At 40.0% G+C, this 15,664-nt stretch overlaps 2 protein-coding genes across 3 annotated transcripts; one reads left to right on the forward strand and one right to left on the reverse strand.

Annotated features, from left to right (window-relative positions):
- Nucleotides 1-2: 2 nt before the first annotated feature.
- On the reverse strand, nucleotides 3-8,889 carry supt3h (SPT3 homolog, SAGA and STAGA complex component). Of its 2 annotated transcripts, none has more exons than XM_083988732.1 (12): nucleotides 8,847-8,889; nucleotides 7,877-7,981; nucleotides 4,785-4,869; nucleotides 4,025-4,111; nucleotides 3,793-3,889; nucleotides 3,550-3,701; nucleotides 3,386-3,461; nucleotides 2,090-2,202; nucleotides 1,878-1,982; nucleotides 1,633-1,761; nucleotides 759-848; nucleotides 3-130 (listed from the first exon to the last, which is right to left on the reverse strand). In XM_083988732.1, the coding sequence occupies exons 2-12, from the start codon at nucleotides 7,966-7,968 to the stop codon at nucleotides 89-91; spliced, it is 1,068 nt and encodes a 355-aa protein (XP_083844858.1). In that variant the 5' UTR covers nucleotides 7,969-7,981; nucleotides 8,847-8,889; the 3' UTR covers nucleotides 3-88. The 2 variants fall into 2 exon arrangements, with proteins under 2 accessions (XP_083844858.1, XP_083844857.1); XM_083988731.1 differs by having other exon boundaries at nucleotides 759-867; nucleotides 1,625-1,761.
- Nucleotides 8,890-9,432: 543 nt separating this feature from the next.
- runx2a (RUNX family transcription factor 2a) lies at nucleotides 9,433-12,085 on the forward strand (the record flags this gene model as incomplete). Its single annotated transcript, XM_083988786.1, has 6 exons — nucleotides 9,433-9,445; nucleotides 9,541-9,731; nucleotides 9,851-10,010; nucleotides 10,873-10,977; nucleotides 11,084-11,155; nucleotides 11,709-12,085. 6 exons carry the CDS (start codon nucleotides 9,433-9,435, stop codon nucleotides 12,083-12,085), a joined length of 918 nt encoding a protein of 305 aa, XP_083844912.1.
- Nucleotides 12,086-15,664: the final 3,579 nt, after the last annotated feature.

Raw genomic sequence — 15,664 nt, forward strand, 5'->3', positions numbered from 1 at the left:
GTTTTACAAACAGGGAACTCTTTATTACAGAAATAGAATAGAAATTAAACATATACAGGTGTATGATGATGTAACGATGATGTAATCCTCAGCAGGTGAGAAAGGCCATCCCACCTCTCCAATAAGCACTCTGAGAGAAAGACAGAGATTCACACTCACGTTTGTTGTTCACATAGGAAAGTTGTGTTTTTTTCCCCACAGTTTGTTAGTGGAAAAGTTTCTGGACTCACAATTAACACTTTTTTAATTTACAGATGGCGTCATCATGTTTTATTCTAAATCCAGTGAGGCCTTTAAAGGGTTTCTGGACAATGTGTCAAAGTTTTTAGGTCAATGCTAATAATTAAAAAAATTCCTTTAAAGTGCATTTTGAACAAACAAAAATCCATTGACAGCCCCAATATTACATATATCTGACAAACTTATAAATAGACAGAATAAGGACTGTTGACTTCAATATACAAAGAAAGGAAGAATAATTAGGGTTAACACATAAGAAAACAATATAATTTTAGTGTTTGTAGTGCAATTAACACGTCTTTTGTTACACTCACCTTTGACACAACCTAAACTTTTAACAATTAGCACTGTGTCATGTTTTTATGCTAAATGCAGTGAGGCCTATATGTGTCCAGAAGCTTTTGGTCAACTTAAAAATAACCATTTATGGTCCCTAATATTTAATATTACATATCTTACAAACTTATTAATAGACATAATAGAGAACAACATCATTTTAGTGTGATGTGTGTACGTACTGTGTGTCTGTAGTTGTATCTTCTGATGGCCTCTCTGATGTGACAGGGTTGGATTCCTCCACTGGGCGGCTCCACTGTGGCCGGACAGCTCTGAAACACACACACAAGACTGGATCTGTTAATACATAAAACACACCTGAGTAATTCTTTTTCTGTAGGTTTCACAAACTCAAATTTAACTTTTTACTCTTTGTGTTGGGCTCGTTTGTAGTTGAAAACACATTCAGTAAGGCACAATGAAGTGTTGCAGGAGCATTTTTTTGCCCATTGCCATAATCCCTATAGTCATAGCAGTAGGTTCGTTACCTTTAATTGTCGGTGCAAGCTATTTTTAGAACGGCGGAGCAGAGACGTGAGCTGCTCAGAGCTACGCTACGGAGGCTGATGGGATTTCTTGGTTTCCCTCATCAAACACACCAAATACACAATCCAACAACTCCACAACGCTCTAGTGGACAAGTTGTGACCTGCACATTCCCCACACTATGAGATAATAACAGAACGTTACCAGACAGAGTTGTTTTAGAGGGAAATTCATGCGAAACAAAAATAAATAAAAAACAAAAATAGCTTGCACCGACAATTACAGGTAACAAATCTACTGCTATGACAATAGGGATTATGGCAATGGGCCAATTTGCCAAAATGTTGAACTGTTCCTTTAAGACTTGAACTTGGACTTTTCAAGACCTAAAATTTTGATTTTCAAATATACTCTTTTTTTTAAGGTTTTATAAGACCCTGAATGAACACAATGTAAAACGTGCTGCGTTCACAGACTTCGACAAAAGTCTGTTCAAAATCGTCACGTTTCATCCTGGGCTTTAAAAACGCTGTTGTTGGTCACTAAAGTGCAGCCAACACACACACACACCTTTTTGCGTTTCCTCTGTCTCGCTCGGCCGTCCAGGCTGCCGTTACCCTGTGGGAGGGGCTTAGACGAGTGGGAGGAGCCTGGTGTGGAAGGGGGCGTGGCCTCAGGCGAGTCTGGATCCTTCTTCACCTGATGGACAGAAAGAAAGATGGAGGACGGGTGTTTGACAAGATGCAAATGTGGACTTTAAAGCTCCGGTAGAAGTGGAGTAAAGTGTGTGTGTGTGTGTGTGTGTGTGTGTGTACCTCGGTGTGTGTGTTGTAGTGGATGTAGCTGGCGGAGATCACGTGACTGATGGGGTTGGTCTTCGCCGTCATTTCCTGCTTCACCAGCAGAGACAAATCCACGATCTGGAGACAAGACAAAGAAACGGGAGAGACGCTGAAGAAGGAAGAGCTGTTGTTGGACACCGGCGGACAGACATGATGACATCACTCAGGATGAGTCAACACGTTACCTGGGCGACCGTCTCATAGGCCAGGTATGACAGGATCTCCATGGCGATGCTGTTGGGCTTCAGCTCCAGACTGCTGCAGTCCAGCCAGTCCCGAAACTTTGACGCTTTCTTAGCTGGAGACACAAACACACAGTTCACTTTGTGTAGTTTGATAATATTTTTAAAATGCTGCCCTGAGGACGAGGTCATGGGACTTCAGAGCAAAAGATGTTTAAAGTGAAATATATTTAAAAAATAAAACGTTTTTTTCAAGTGTCATAAAGTGAAATATTATTCTTTGCACTTTCATCTTTAAATGTGACATTTCACACAACATTAAGTTAATTAGGTTTAGTGCTGAAACTAATAGCCGATAAATCAATCAGTCAACGATCAGATAACATCAATCAGTGTTTTCTGCTTCTTCTCTGAGTCGTTCACTGTTTCTGACTGTTGGTTCGAAGAGGATGTGTGTTCAGTGATGATTGTGGCAGGCTTTGTTCCACAATTTTCTGACATTTTCCTCAATTTAACAATCAATTAATCAGAAAAAATAATAATCAGATTAAATCAATAATACAAATGCAACTTTATAAAGATGTTTAATAGTATTTTGCACTTAAGAAATGGTCTGTCACCTGGTCTGTACTCCTGTCATTTTCTGACTAATCAACCCTAACCCTAATCAATCATTAAATTATTATTTTGATTGCACTTTATGTTGTTGTAAAGAGCAAAAACAGAGATGTACATGTTTACATAGATAAAATAAAATATAAAAATAACAGAAGTAAAAGCACATTGAAAACATGAGTAGGATAAAGTGTCTGTGCGCTGCTGGGTGTTAAAACCCTTTATAAATAAATAAGTACTGATCTCTTGAGGAAGTGCAAATTGCAAATTGGCCCATTGCCATAATCCCTATAGTCTTAGCAGTAGGTTCGTTACCTTTAATTGTCGGTGCAAGCTGTTTTTAGAACGGCGGAGCAGAGCCACGAGCTGCTCAGAGCTACACTACGGAGGCTCATGGGATTTCTTGGTTTCCCTCATCAAACTCATCAAATACACAATCCAACAACTCCAAAACGCTCTGGTGGACAAGTTGTGACCTGCACATTGGCAATGGGCCAATTTGCCAAAATGTTGAACTATCCCTTTAAGTTTTATTTAATTCAACTTAAACCTTGCTCCTGTCAGAATGAGGATATAACAGTCAGTACAGTAAAGTCCTGCAGTGTCGGAGAGAACATTTTAGGTATACAATAAATAAAAAATGTTTGGTTTATTAGAGTCTAAATGATTTGATTGAATTCTTACCGAAGCTGAGCTGTCGACTCTCACAGAACTCTGAGTACTGAGCCGGGTCCATGTTTCTGGTCTGACGCTCCAAACGCTGAAGAAAACACAAACACAGAAAAACAAATAAACAAACACATTTCCAGTTGTGTCCAGTCTGACCGGTGTCTCATCGTGTCTCTGACCTCCATCCTCTCCTGTTTGACCGGGTCCACGTCGCGCTCCGCCAGCGACAGCAGCTCTCCGGTCTGATCCATCCACGCCAGGAAATCCTGGGCCAATCGCTGCCTCCGCTGGTTACCACCGGCAACGGCACCTGAAGCCCCGCCCCACCTGTCTGTGAGATAATAAGAGCCGGATCGCTGCTGGTTTGTCCAGGTGAAACCGATCAGGTGTGTTGTGTTGGCTCAGTGTGAGAGAGTGTGTACCAGTTTCCTGTGCCGGCTCCTCGTCCTCCAGAGTTTTGAGCAGTTTGGATTTATAATCTCTAAACTGGAGATATTTTAATAACCGGGCCACCTTCCTCTGTTGGACACATGGACAAAAACACACAGACAGAGACAGAGAGAGACAAAGACAGAGAGGGCAGGGGATTTTGTGTCAGTCATTTCAAAGTTAAAGCAAAAATATTAATTCTAGATCTCAGATTTTCAGTCTCACCTTGTCCCTCCTCATCAGGAACAGGATGTCCTCGGCTGAAATGACCCTCGACCCGCGGAGAGCGGCGCCTTCACAGGCCTGATGCAGCTGATGAACCAACCACACACATCACATGATTTAGCATCACAGACCATTAGTAGCTAGCTTATGTACACCTGACATCAACATTTTGTTATAAATCCCTGTTTCATTTCAAACATGGATGCATTAAAACTAGGGCTGTCCAAGTTAACAACTTTTGTTTTCTTTTTTCCCTCAATTGCCCGTTGATCCATCTTCTTGGGCGGTGGGCCGTCTCATAGTGTTACAGAAACCCTGCATATGTTTCTGCTCCTCGTGTTCCCATGGAGAACTTGTTCTTCTTGTCACCAAACGCTGCTGCTCTCTCTCTCTTTAATGCTACAACAGAAAACACTGAGTTTCTGTTATTTCGAGCAAAAAAGTAAAAAAAAATTTGATTAATCTCAGCACTAAAACATTTATTTTGTACATATTGTTATTAAATGTTAGTATATAGTATATCTTTTTGGAAGTCTTATATTCTTACAATACATCCATGATTTCAAAGTCTCCACAAACGCAGCCTTCAGTTGCTGGGCAACCTATGGCCCAACCTATCCCAAGATTCATTGCACGCTGCTAGAGCGCCACTCTGTAATCTTTTGTTTGTTTCAACAGCTGACGTTAAAACTACTGAAGAAACAAGACTTAAAATGTTTTTTTTGGGGGCGAAAAAGACAACACGTTATTCTTTTTTTACCATAGTGATGAGCTGTGTGTGGACAATGTCCTCCACCAGAGCCGCTGTCTCGTGCAGAGGTCTGCGGGCGTCTCCCAGAGCGAACCTGGGAAAACAAAACACATAAACAACAAACACACAAAACATAAATGTATTAGAATTAATGAGACTTCATGGTTAATCCACCTAAAACCTGACTACACACGGTCATTAGCTGCTTAATATTAAAAATCTAGCTCATTAAAGACTCTTTAAACATATTTTTGTTTTTGCATCAAAACTCTCATCTCAAACAACACGTCACTGAACAACGACGCGCTGAGGATGATGTAAGTTAAAGCAGAAGTGAGTGATATATTTGTGTTAATATAAGTCTTAAATAGTTATATCTTCCGACAGCAATCACTTACATAGAGTGTTTGGACTGAAACACGGGTCTGTCAGTCACTCTGCTCTGCTCTGAGCCGAGGAGAAAACATTTATCGTATCCTACAGTTTTTATCCAATGAGGAGAGAGAACGGCATGCAGGGCTGTGTGTGCAGCCAAGGAACGCCGTGAATGTGGTGACGTAGCGACGAGGACTGTTATGGTGCGTTCAAGGAAACTCGTATTTTTCCGACCGTGAAGTGGTACCAGTTCGATCTGGTACGAGTTCACCGGTCGGAAGTTACGAGTGGCCGTTATAGTGACTTTCACCGGTAAAACAGGTCGGAAAAACACGAGTGGGTTGCCTGGAACGCTACAAAGTCGTAAGTTGTGACTTGAAGCTGTAATTTACGATTTCAAAAGCCTACCTGGAACGCAGCATTAGCGAAAACGACCGGATCACTCACTTCTGCTTTAAACAATAAGACTGAGTAGATACTATACAAATCTAAGCAACTGTGTAATAAATGTTTGCTCAGGTGTTTCGCTCTGTTCTTTAACTTTACTCTGTCATGTGGCTGTTTGTCTTTGCATAGTATTAACTGCTGAGATTTGATGTATTGCTTTTGTTTTCTAAGAAAAAGGAGAAAAAGAAAAGTATTATTTTGCTATCTGACCAAGAACAAGTTTACACTACACTATTTAATGTTCAGGTTAAATTCATGAACTCTATGGAACCAGTCGACTGCATCTTAAACCAGGAAAACAATCAAATCGAACTTTAACATTTAATTACATCACATGTTAAATAAGGAGACTAATAAAACAAATGAAACAGAGCTCACAAACGTCTTTCTTTATGTTTTCATCTATGGCCCCTGCACACACACACACACACACACACACACACACACACACACACACACACACACACTAAAGGTCGACAGGCCACACACACTTTGACCACAATTTGGTCAAACGTGAATTTGCATCCAGACAAGCCACTTCCAGGACGGCCGACGGAGCTGCAGCCACATCCTGCAGCTCCTTCCTTTTCATCATTTCTTCTCCTCTGTCTCTCCATCTATTCTCTCCATCTGTCATATACAAACACCCCCCCGACCCCTCACCACACACCTGATTGTTCCCCTCCCCTCCCCCTCCTCATCAGGAGCAGCTGATTGGCCGTCAGCAGCCGTCGGTCACACAGGTGAGGCCTCTGGCTCTGGTTTGGGTTTTGTGGGCAGGTTTGGTCTCAGGCTCAGCGTTGGTTTTAGGTTTTAGACTTTTAAGGGTTTTGGGGTTTAGTTTGGTTTCAGCCTCTCTGACCACCAACAGCGTCTCTCTGCAGCCACCGGGTGAGTACCACAAAACACACACACACACTCATACACACGCACAAAGACACGCTGAGGGGAGGTCACAGCATCTTTATAAAACTTTAGACTCATGCAGATTTCACAGGTTTTCTGTCATCTCAATATTTTACTACAATCACAAACGATTACAGTTCTCGTTGTCCCTTTTTCTATTGTTTATATTGTCTCATAATAATTCATAATAATCAAAATTTCTTTTGATAAAATCAGAGTTCCTACACATTTGAAATGTCCAAATTCCATACTTTTTCCAGACTCTAATTTCCAGACTTCTCTGTAAAAAAAAAAAATCAAATAATTTGTGATATTTAAGTAAATAGATGTGCATAATATTAAAAAAAGCATGCAATTTATCTTGTTTTCATTATTCTGAATGTGTATGCCATTATGCAACCAAATAAGTTCCAGGAGATTGTAGCCAAGTACAATAGCACATACAAAATAGTTAACCCAAATAACTTCAGATTAGACCAAACCAAGATAAGATAAATAAAATAAATGTATTTCCATACAATAGTTTCCATTTTCCATACTTGCGTAGGAACCCTGTACAGTACTTTATTCATTTATGAAATTATTGCTTCCTCTGCAAGCAATAGACTATAAGACTCTACAAAGTAGAGCTGCTTTATTAGTTTCATTTTTGATTCGTTTACTAATTTTTCCCAGAATAAACAGAGTCATCATTAGGTTTTGAACATTTGAAATTGAGTTGTTCAGTTTACAGGAATGAGGTCATATGAGGTCATCTTTTCCTTAAAAAGGCTACTAATGATGCAAACTGATCATCAACTCATCATCTGTTTCAATGTATTATGTTAATTCAAATCAAATCATATCTTTTTTTTTGTTATGTTACAGTAATTGACCTTTCTGTGATAGAAACATATTAGCTGGTACTTATTCATCAATTATCAACTGATAATTCATTTCTGCAGCCAAAAATGTTAAGTGAAGTGAAAGTCTGGGTTTATACTTTAAAGATGATTAAATGAATGCACTTATTATTATTATGTAAGGAACTGAGGACGATGCTACTGTAATTTTTCTTTCACACATTCATGATTCAACTATTCAACTCCTAGCTTAAGACAGTTAACATGCTTTTTGCTTTCATTTCCATTATGATTTTTGTGTGTCATTAAGTTCATATCAGTATCCTCAGCTTTATTGTGTCTCTGCCGTTTGTTCAGCAGGTTTCTATGGCTTCCAACAGTCTGTTCAGCAGCTCCAGCCCCATGCTGTACTGGGGTGAGTGTTCCTCTGTGTCAGTGTGTGTGTGTGTGTGTGTGTGTGTGTGTGTGTGTGTGTGTGTGTGTGTGTTAGTGTGTAGTACATAAGTGTGTGTATGTGTGTGTGTGTCTCACATCATGCTCTGCAGCTCTGGGATGAAGCTGGTCCTAGAGGCTGGACGGTCTTTAGAGCTGGAGGCGGTGGAGCCGGCCATGGGACTGCTCATACCCTCCTCCACCCTGATCACAGCAACACATCAAACACACACACACAGCTGCATTAACGACAATTAAAAACAATTATTTTTCCTATATTCTATCTATATTTCCAGGCAGAACATGTTGTAGCTACGTCAGTGAGCTGATGTTCAAGATTCAAGAGTGTTTAATTTATTGTCATTTGCGCAGTAGGAATGTTTCCCTGACAATGAAATGATGTAGCTATTTAATATGCAATTTCTGGAGACACCTGATAATACTAATTTTGAAAAAGTTGCAGCACTATTGTCCCCACCTATAAAACTGTCAACAACTTAATTTTAATATAATATAATGTAAGGCTGCAATGCATTAGTGTTATTTATGAATCTGCTGGTTAATTCCTGGGTAAACAGCTTCATCATTCAGTTTAGAAAATATAAGACCAACAATTTACTGTCATGTGACACAAAAAAGCCCCAAACTATTGTCCATCACAAAGTGAAATAAAGTAAAAAGAAAAAAGAAAATGCAAATTAAAACTTTCAAAAGCCTGAAGATGTCAAATTTGCACTGATGAGTGTCAACAGAAGATATTTTTAGACAACAAGCTGAGACTAAAACAACAAGATAGCAGAACAGTATGAGGCAAATCAACACACACACACAGACACACACACACAGGTGGTGTGACCGCAGTAACTTCCCCTCCGGCAGTAAAATGTGAATAATAATACAGAGGAGTTCCCCTCTATTCAAACACTGTGGTCAATAAAACACAAAGCAGAGAGAAGGAGAGAAAAGAGGAGGAGGAGGAGGAGGAGGACGAGAGAGAAAGAAGAGAAAGAAAAAGAGGAGGCGAAAAACCAGAGAGGAGTTCAAAGTGTATAAATAAAACAAAACTCACCGAAGTCGTTCAGAAAAACGCTGCAAGTGCGACTGACGATACTTCTTTTTTTTAAACGTTTTGTTCGATTGTCGGCGCGCTTTGATGACGTATGTACTTTTCGAACGCGCGGGTTGGTGGTACTTGTAGTTCTATGTAGTTTATGGCACTAAACCATAGACCGTGCACTAAACAAGCCTCTCAACGACTATTAGTGACATGTTTCACGTTTTTATTATTGCAAAAACGACGAGTGAGGGAAGAATGAAGGTAGTTAGTGTCCTCTTTAAGAATAATTTGTAATTAATCACTTTGACTAAAGGCTGAATATGGAGAATGCTTATTAAAAGCTATATTTAGATGGGTGCAGAATACAAATATTGCTTTTCCATAAAAAATAATATTTAGTCTGAATTAATTAATGTGTGTTTTACACTTTAAGAACAGTTTTGGCTGCCATATTGGGGTTAGATTAATTAGCAACATTTTTGATATATAGGGCTAGTGCTGTGCAAGTTTTAGGCTGCAAAAATGAAGTGAAATTTTGCACTCTTGGATTAACAGTTTAGAGCCTATTTAGTCTTTACCACCCAAATAAAAGTTTAACATGCACTGTAAATGTGAGTTAAGTTTTTATACAGTGAATTCCACCTATAATAATAATATAGTATTCAAAGAATAAATAGGCTAAATAAAACTGTTTTTTTCCTTTCAGATCCGGTGGTGAAGCGTCGTCCAACTCCGTCTCCCACCGGCCTCCATGGGGACGAGCAGGAGGTTCGATCCCTGCACCAGCGCAGCCCAGCGCCCCCCAGAGGCCTGGTTCAGACCGACAGCCCCAACTTCCTGTGCAGCAGTCTGCCCCAGCACTGGAGGTGCAACAAGACCCTGCCCAGAACCTTCACTGTAATCAATCAATACATCTATCAATCAATCAATCAATCAATCAATGATATGATTTTATGTCTGGCTTCATGATTTTATCCTTCCAGACTCTGCATAAAACTGGTTTCTCCATCTTTCAGGTGGTTGCCCTGGGCAACGATGTGCCAGACGGCGTGGTTGTCACAGTGATGGCGGGCAACGACGACAACCACAGCGCTGAGCTTCGTAACGCCACGGCGACCATGAAGCAAGGCTACGCCCAGTTCAACGACCTCCGCTTCATCGGCCGCAGTGGGAGAGGTAGAGACGGTCGCTGTGGTGATGACGTCACGTTTGAAGGGATACGGCAACATTTTTTTTTGTGTCTTGCCTCACTCCCGAGTCCATGACCAGCAGATAGACACCATCCTTTCAACTGTGCGTGCAGTAACAAGGGAGATAGAGCCGTATCGCCCGTAATTAGCTTAGCTTAAACACTGGAAGTGTATGGGTAGTGTTAGCCTGCTCCTACCCAGGCCGAAACTGATTTCATTTTAGCTCTAAACTCTGTAAATATATCACTTTGTCGACATTTCAAACATTTTTAGGCGAGAAAGTAGCTGTTTAGATCGGACGAATTCGGCGCTACTCAAGGCAGCCGTCAACGCACTTCCGGTTACTTTCACAAAATAAAACACCCGTTGCCCTTTACATACAGAAAACCATACCGATAGAATTTGTGCTTTTACTTTGAAATAGGAAGCTAACCTACCCTCGATGTAGCTAGCTTGAACCAAAATAAACCGTCTTTTCTTGAACCCTCCGTTTTGACCGATCTCGTCACGTTACCGGCATTTGACCGCTCAAGATGCCTTACCGGAGAGTTTTGTCAGCTCTGAGACGAAGATCGGCCCGTCGGTTTCCGTTTAGAGTTGCTGAAGAGATTCTCTGATGACTTTAGGAGGAGGCAGGCTAACACTACCCATACACTTCTAGTGTTTGAGCTAAGCTAATTACGGGCGATACGGCTCTATCTCCCTTGTTACTGCACGCACAGTCGAAAGGATGGTGTCTATCTGCTGGTCATGGACTCGGGAGTGAGGCAAGACATGAAAAAAAAATGTTGGCGTATCCCTTTAATACACAGTATGAGGATGATGACTGAGTGTGTGTGTGTGTCCAGGTAAGAGTTTCACCGTCACCATCAACGTGCTGACCTCGCCCCCTCAGATCGCCACGCTGCACCGAGCCATCAAGGTCACTGTGGACGGACCACGGCTGCCCCGACGTTAGTGAACTTCAGCAGTAACCATGGTGATGGTTTTGTCTCCTGAGCTTTCAGTCAGACGCATGTTCTTAATCATCTTCTCCTTCTTCCTCATCCTCCTCCTCAGGTCAGAGGCAGAAGGAGATGAAGTCGGCCGTGTTCAGACCGTCCAGCTGCAGCAGCATCACTCCATCATCAGGTATAAGGAGGACAGCTTATACCTTAAACCTGTAGTCCTTATAAAGCACAAATATATATAGAAAAACATTGAAGCAGCCCAGAGAAGAGTAACCAAATGAATGTGAGGTCTGAATGTGATGTCATACAAAGAGAGATTAAGGCTTAGAGGATGTAGTGCAGGCTCCGTCTGTGAATTATTATAGAAATAGATAGATTCTAGTCAAATGAGGACTTTATATAATATTTTTTAGGTTATGAGGGAGATTATTTTTGGATTATTTTGTTATAAGTGATATTATGTAGCCTATGGATTGTAAAGGTTTTTAACGGTATATTGTGTTTTGTTCTTTTGTATGTTTACTTTTTCTTGAGTCTGATGTAGAGGATAATATTCTGTATCAGATTTATTTTCATTAAATTTCATTATAATTTAATCAAATAAGAGTTGATGTGATTCAAAATTAAAAACTTTATTATAAGGTCCGTTTACTAACAGGAGGAAGACCATGAGTACGTTCTGTTGAAAGCTCTGGAAGAATCCTTTAATAATCTCCTCTTCTCCTTTTCTCCAGACTGTCGGACCTTCTCCTCCTCCCTCTGGACCAATGAGTCGTCCTTCCTGGGTCACGTGACCTCTCTGACCTCCTCCTTCGCTCCACATCCCAGAATGCACCACCTGTCTGCCCTGCCTTACTCCGCCCAGCCTCCTCCTCCTTACAGCTCCTACCTGTCTTCACCTCCTCCCTCTGCTCCTCCTCCTCCTCCCCCTCCTCCTCCCCCCGCTCTGAGCCACAGTGGTCCGTTCCAGTCTGGCTGCTTCTACTACGGACCGAACCAATCGCACCATTCCGCGGGGGACGACAGGAACGTCGTTGCGGCACTGACCAATTATATTGAGGGGGCGTGTCTTTCTCTAAGAGGTGAGGAGCCTGTGTGGAGACCTTACTGATGACATCATCCTCAATTAATGTAATAATTCAGCAGATTTAGCAAAGTTTTAATTTGTTTTTTTCCTCTTATTCAAACAAAAAATTATAATTTACATTTTCTGGCTTTTTATAGTCATTACTTTTCATATTTATTGAATGCACTGCAAAAACTCAAAATCTTTCCAAGAATATTTGTCTTATTTATTGTCAAAATGTCTAATATCTAGTCAAAACTAATCTCTTTCCATTTCCATTCCTGTTTTTATATCATTTTCACTTATTTCAAGCAAAATTTTACTTAAAATAAGTAGAAAAATCTGCCAGTGAAAGCAAGTTTTTTGTGCTTGTAATAAGAAAGAAAAACTTGCCCCACTATCAGATTTTTCTACTTATTTCAAGTGAAAATATGCTTGAAACAAGTTAAAAAGTGTCTAAAAACAAGCTACTTTTTAATGTGATGAGTTACTTATTTTAAGTATAATGAGATTTGTTTTGACTAGAAATTACATTTTGACTAGAAATAAGACAAACATTCTCGGTAAGATTTTGAGTTTTTGCAGTGTGGTTGAATGGTTTTGGAAACATTCATTTATTTATTATATTATTCTTTGTATAAATTGTGTTAAAAAGCATGTAAGTAGTGTGAAAATGTCTGAAGATCAAGATTTTACATTAAAGTTGTTGCACAATAAAGTGTTTGTTAAAGCAACACATCAAAATGGGACTTTTGCTCCGATCACCTGAAGCAGTTTGGAACCAAATGAATCCCAATCCCAAATCCCAGTTTCCAGGCCGAGCTTTGATGAAGAGGTCATGAGTCTTTTTTATCAAAACCAACAATGAGGTTATCTCTGAGAGAATCTGCAGCTCTACAGTGTTTTACTGCCCTGGTTTAAACCTGGTTACTCGCTTTTCTCCACATCAATTAAAAGTGTGAAATCATCAATCGGAGGCACAAGTCCGAGATATTTTTTCTTTTTATCAATATCCACTGAAGTGATGCTTCACTTGTTACAAACTGAGGAGCTTCTGTTTGGGGTGTTTGGGGAGTTTCTGCTGCTTTAAAGCATCACATGTTGTGATGAACAGAGGGAAACTCATGGCCAGAAGGAAACCAGTGTGAACTCGACACCATCACAAAGTCTGAGGAGGAAAAACACTCAGCCACGATAAGGAAGCTTAGAGTACAACTCACACACATACATCCTCTGCATATGAATGTTAAATGCCCACAGTAGAATTTGCATATAGAAATATAGATGTGATGAATTTAGATTTTTATGCAAGTTTATGTTTATATTTATTCTAAAAATAAAAAAAATCCACTTGTTTGGTTTCTATTATTAAATTTAGATATACATGTCTATCTCCCATATTTGCATAAATTATTTTGATATAGTAGGCTTTACAATAAAGGTACTGTATATCACATTTTTATATTATCATAGTATGCATATAATATAAAGACTGCTATTTGCTTGGATTAGACATATACACTTGTTATATACTATATATACATGTGTCATTTCCGTTTCTTTCTGTTTACATTTGTGGCACTTTATTGTGTGCAGGGGTGTATAATAGGCTAAAAGACGGCGTTTAGGTCTAGTTCAAGTGATATTGAAGTTGTATCAATAAAACTACGGTGGCCATGAGGGGTCAATGCACTGCAACTTATTAGTAAAATAATGCAAATACACACAAGCATGCTACAAATTCAGAAAACATGAGCTCAAGTGTTTCTGGGGACACAATAAAGTGACGGACCTGGTCAGGGCGCTTTAAGCTTCTTAACTTTAGAAGCTGTACAGACGGCTTCTTGACTGTTATTGGGGTTTGAAAGTAATCAATATCACATGATCCACATGTTATTGATCATTTATATACTAGGCTATTAGCGTAGCATTAGCCTTTGGCGTTGGCCCCTCACCTTTTTTTTGTATCCTTGGAAACACTTCTGTTGTTGTGTTGTGAGTTTTTGCAGCTCTGGTGAAGTTGCTTTTTCTGAATTTGATGCACATTTGTGTTTTTTGCATGATGTGTGTTATTTCTTATGTTGCAACATGTTGACCCCTCGGGGCCACCGTAGAACCGCAGCTTTTTCTGCACTGTTTTATGTTGGATCATTACTGTAACACTGGATGGCTCATTTAAAACCTGCTCCAACAGCAAGAACAAAAAGATGCCAGCTAGTTTACTAAAAGTTAATGTTTTCCTCCTGATTCCTGCATTCGTAAAAGAACAAAAACTTTAATTTAGTCGTTTTCTTTACAGAAATGTTTGTAACTTCTCCTCAGATCGAGGCTGAATCAGTCTGAGACGAGAGGCTGCTGTTGACTGAGCTGGTGAACACGGTGGGAAAAAAGGATGTCAACAGTTGTTTGTGAGGCTTATATTTTTAAGTTTATTCCGAGGAGCAGATAGGGAGAGGGAGAAGTGAGTGAATGGAGAGCGAGTGACACAAAAGAGCGTCGCCTGGAGAAGAATAGAGCCACACGAAGGAATGCAGCGCTGGGACCTGCAGCCATTGTGTCCTAATACAATATCTGACTTCCTTCAGATGCCAGACACCACACACACACACACACACAAGCACATACATAGGAGTTGAATAGCAGGCAGCACGGCACCAGGCCCATTTCCTCTGGAGATGTAGATGATGGAGAGAGAGAGAGAGAGGGAGAGAGAGAGAAGGAGTCTCAGAGTCTCTCAGTCGTTTCTGTCAGTTCATCTGAGTGAACTCAGCGTCTCATGTGTCTCTGTTTGACTCAAACTTTGCACTTTTGCACATTCAGCAGTTTTAGTATTAGCAGAACACACACCTGCATCAACACCTGGAGCACATCTGGATCTTTGCAGCCACCTCACACACTGACCTGATCTGCTGCTGCTGCTGCTCCTGAGGAGGAAGAAGAAGACGAGGAAGAAGAGGAGGAGGAGGCGCTTCACTCACCTGAGTGACATCATCCAGGTTTTCTCAGCTGCCTCAACAGGTGAAGAGTGTGACATCATCACACCGGTGCTTTAATCTTCAGGTAAAGTCACTAATTATTCACTCATGTTTACAATCAAACAGTTTTTTTTTTTTTCGTTTTTACGATGAAACAAAATTCTAAACTTTCCTCCAAGACTCATATTTATGATATTTCTCTTGTGCATATTTCAATAGTCACTGATTCATGGTGGTGTTTGGTCTGTAAATCAAGGATTTATTCAAGGAAATTATTTGCTTTTTCAATAAGAAATGCAGAAAACAATGAAATAGCAACCACACACTCAAAACACTGTGCATAATATATCAATTGATTGCAAAAATCTAATGTGCAAAGACAAGAAAAACAATCAACACAACAGATAGGTATTTCATTAAAAGTCTGATTGTAGTGAGATCTAAAAAGTTTACCGAAGGCTCACCTGGTAAATTGTGTCTAAAGATCTTTAAACTCATGCTGAGGTTTTTTCTTTTTACCTAAAATGCATCATGACTTTCAGTTTCCACAGCCTCCATCATGAGATCATTGTTTCAGGATTTATTCAGTTTGTAGTAACTCATTTTGAAACTGAGCTGTTTTATTGTCCAGCTTCTGTTATTATGAATT

This window comes from Trachurus trachurus (genome assembly GCF_905171665.1).
Source record: "Trachurus trachurus genome assembly, chromosome: 15".
Classification (NCBI taxonomy): Eukaryota; Metazoa; Chordata; class Actinopteri; order Carangiformes; family Carangidae; genus Trachurus; species Trachurus trachurus.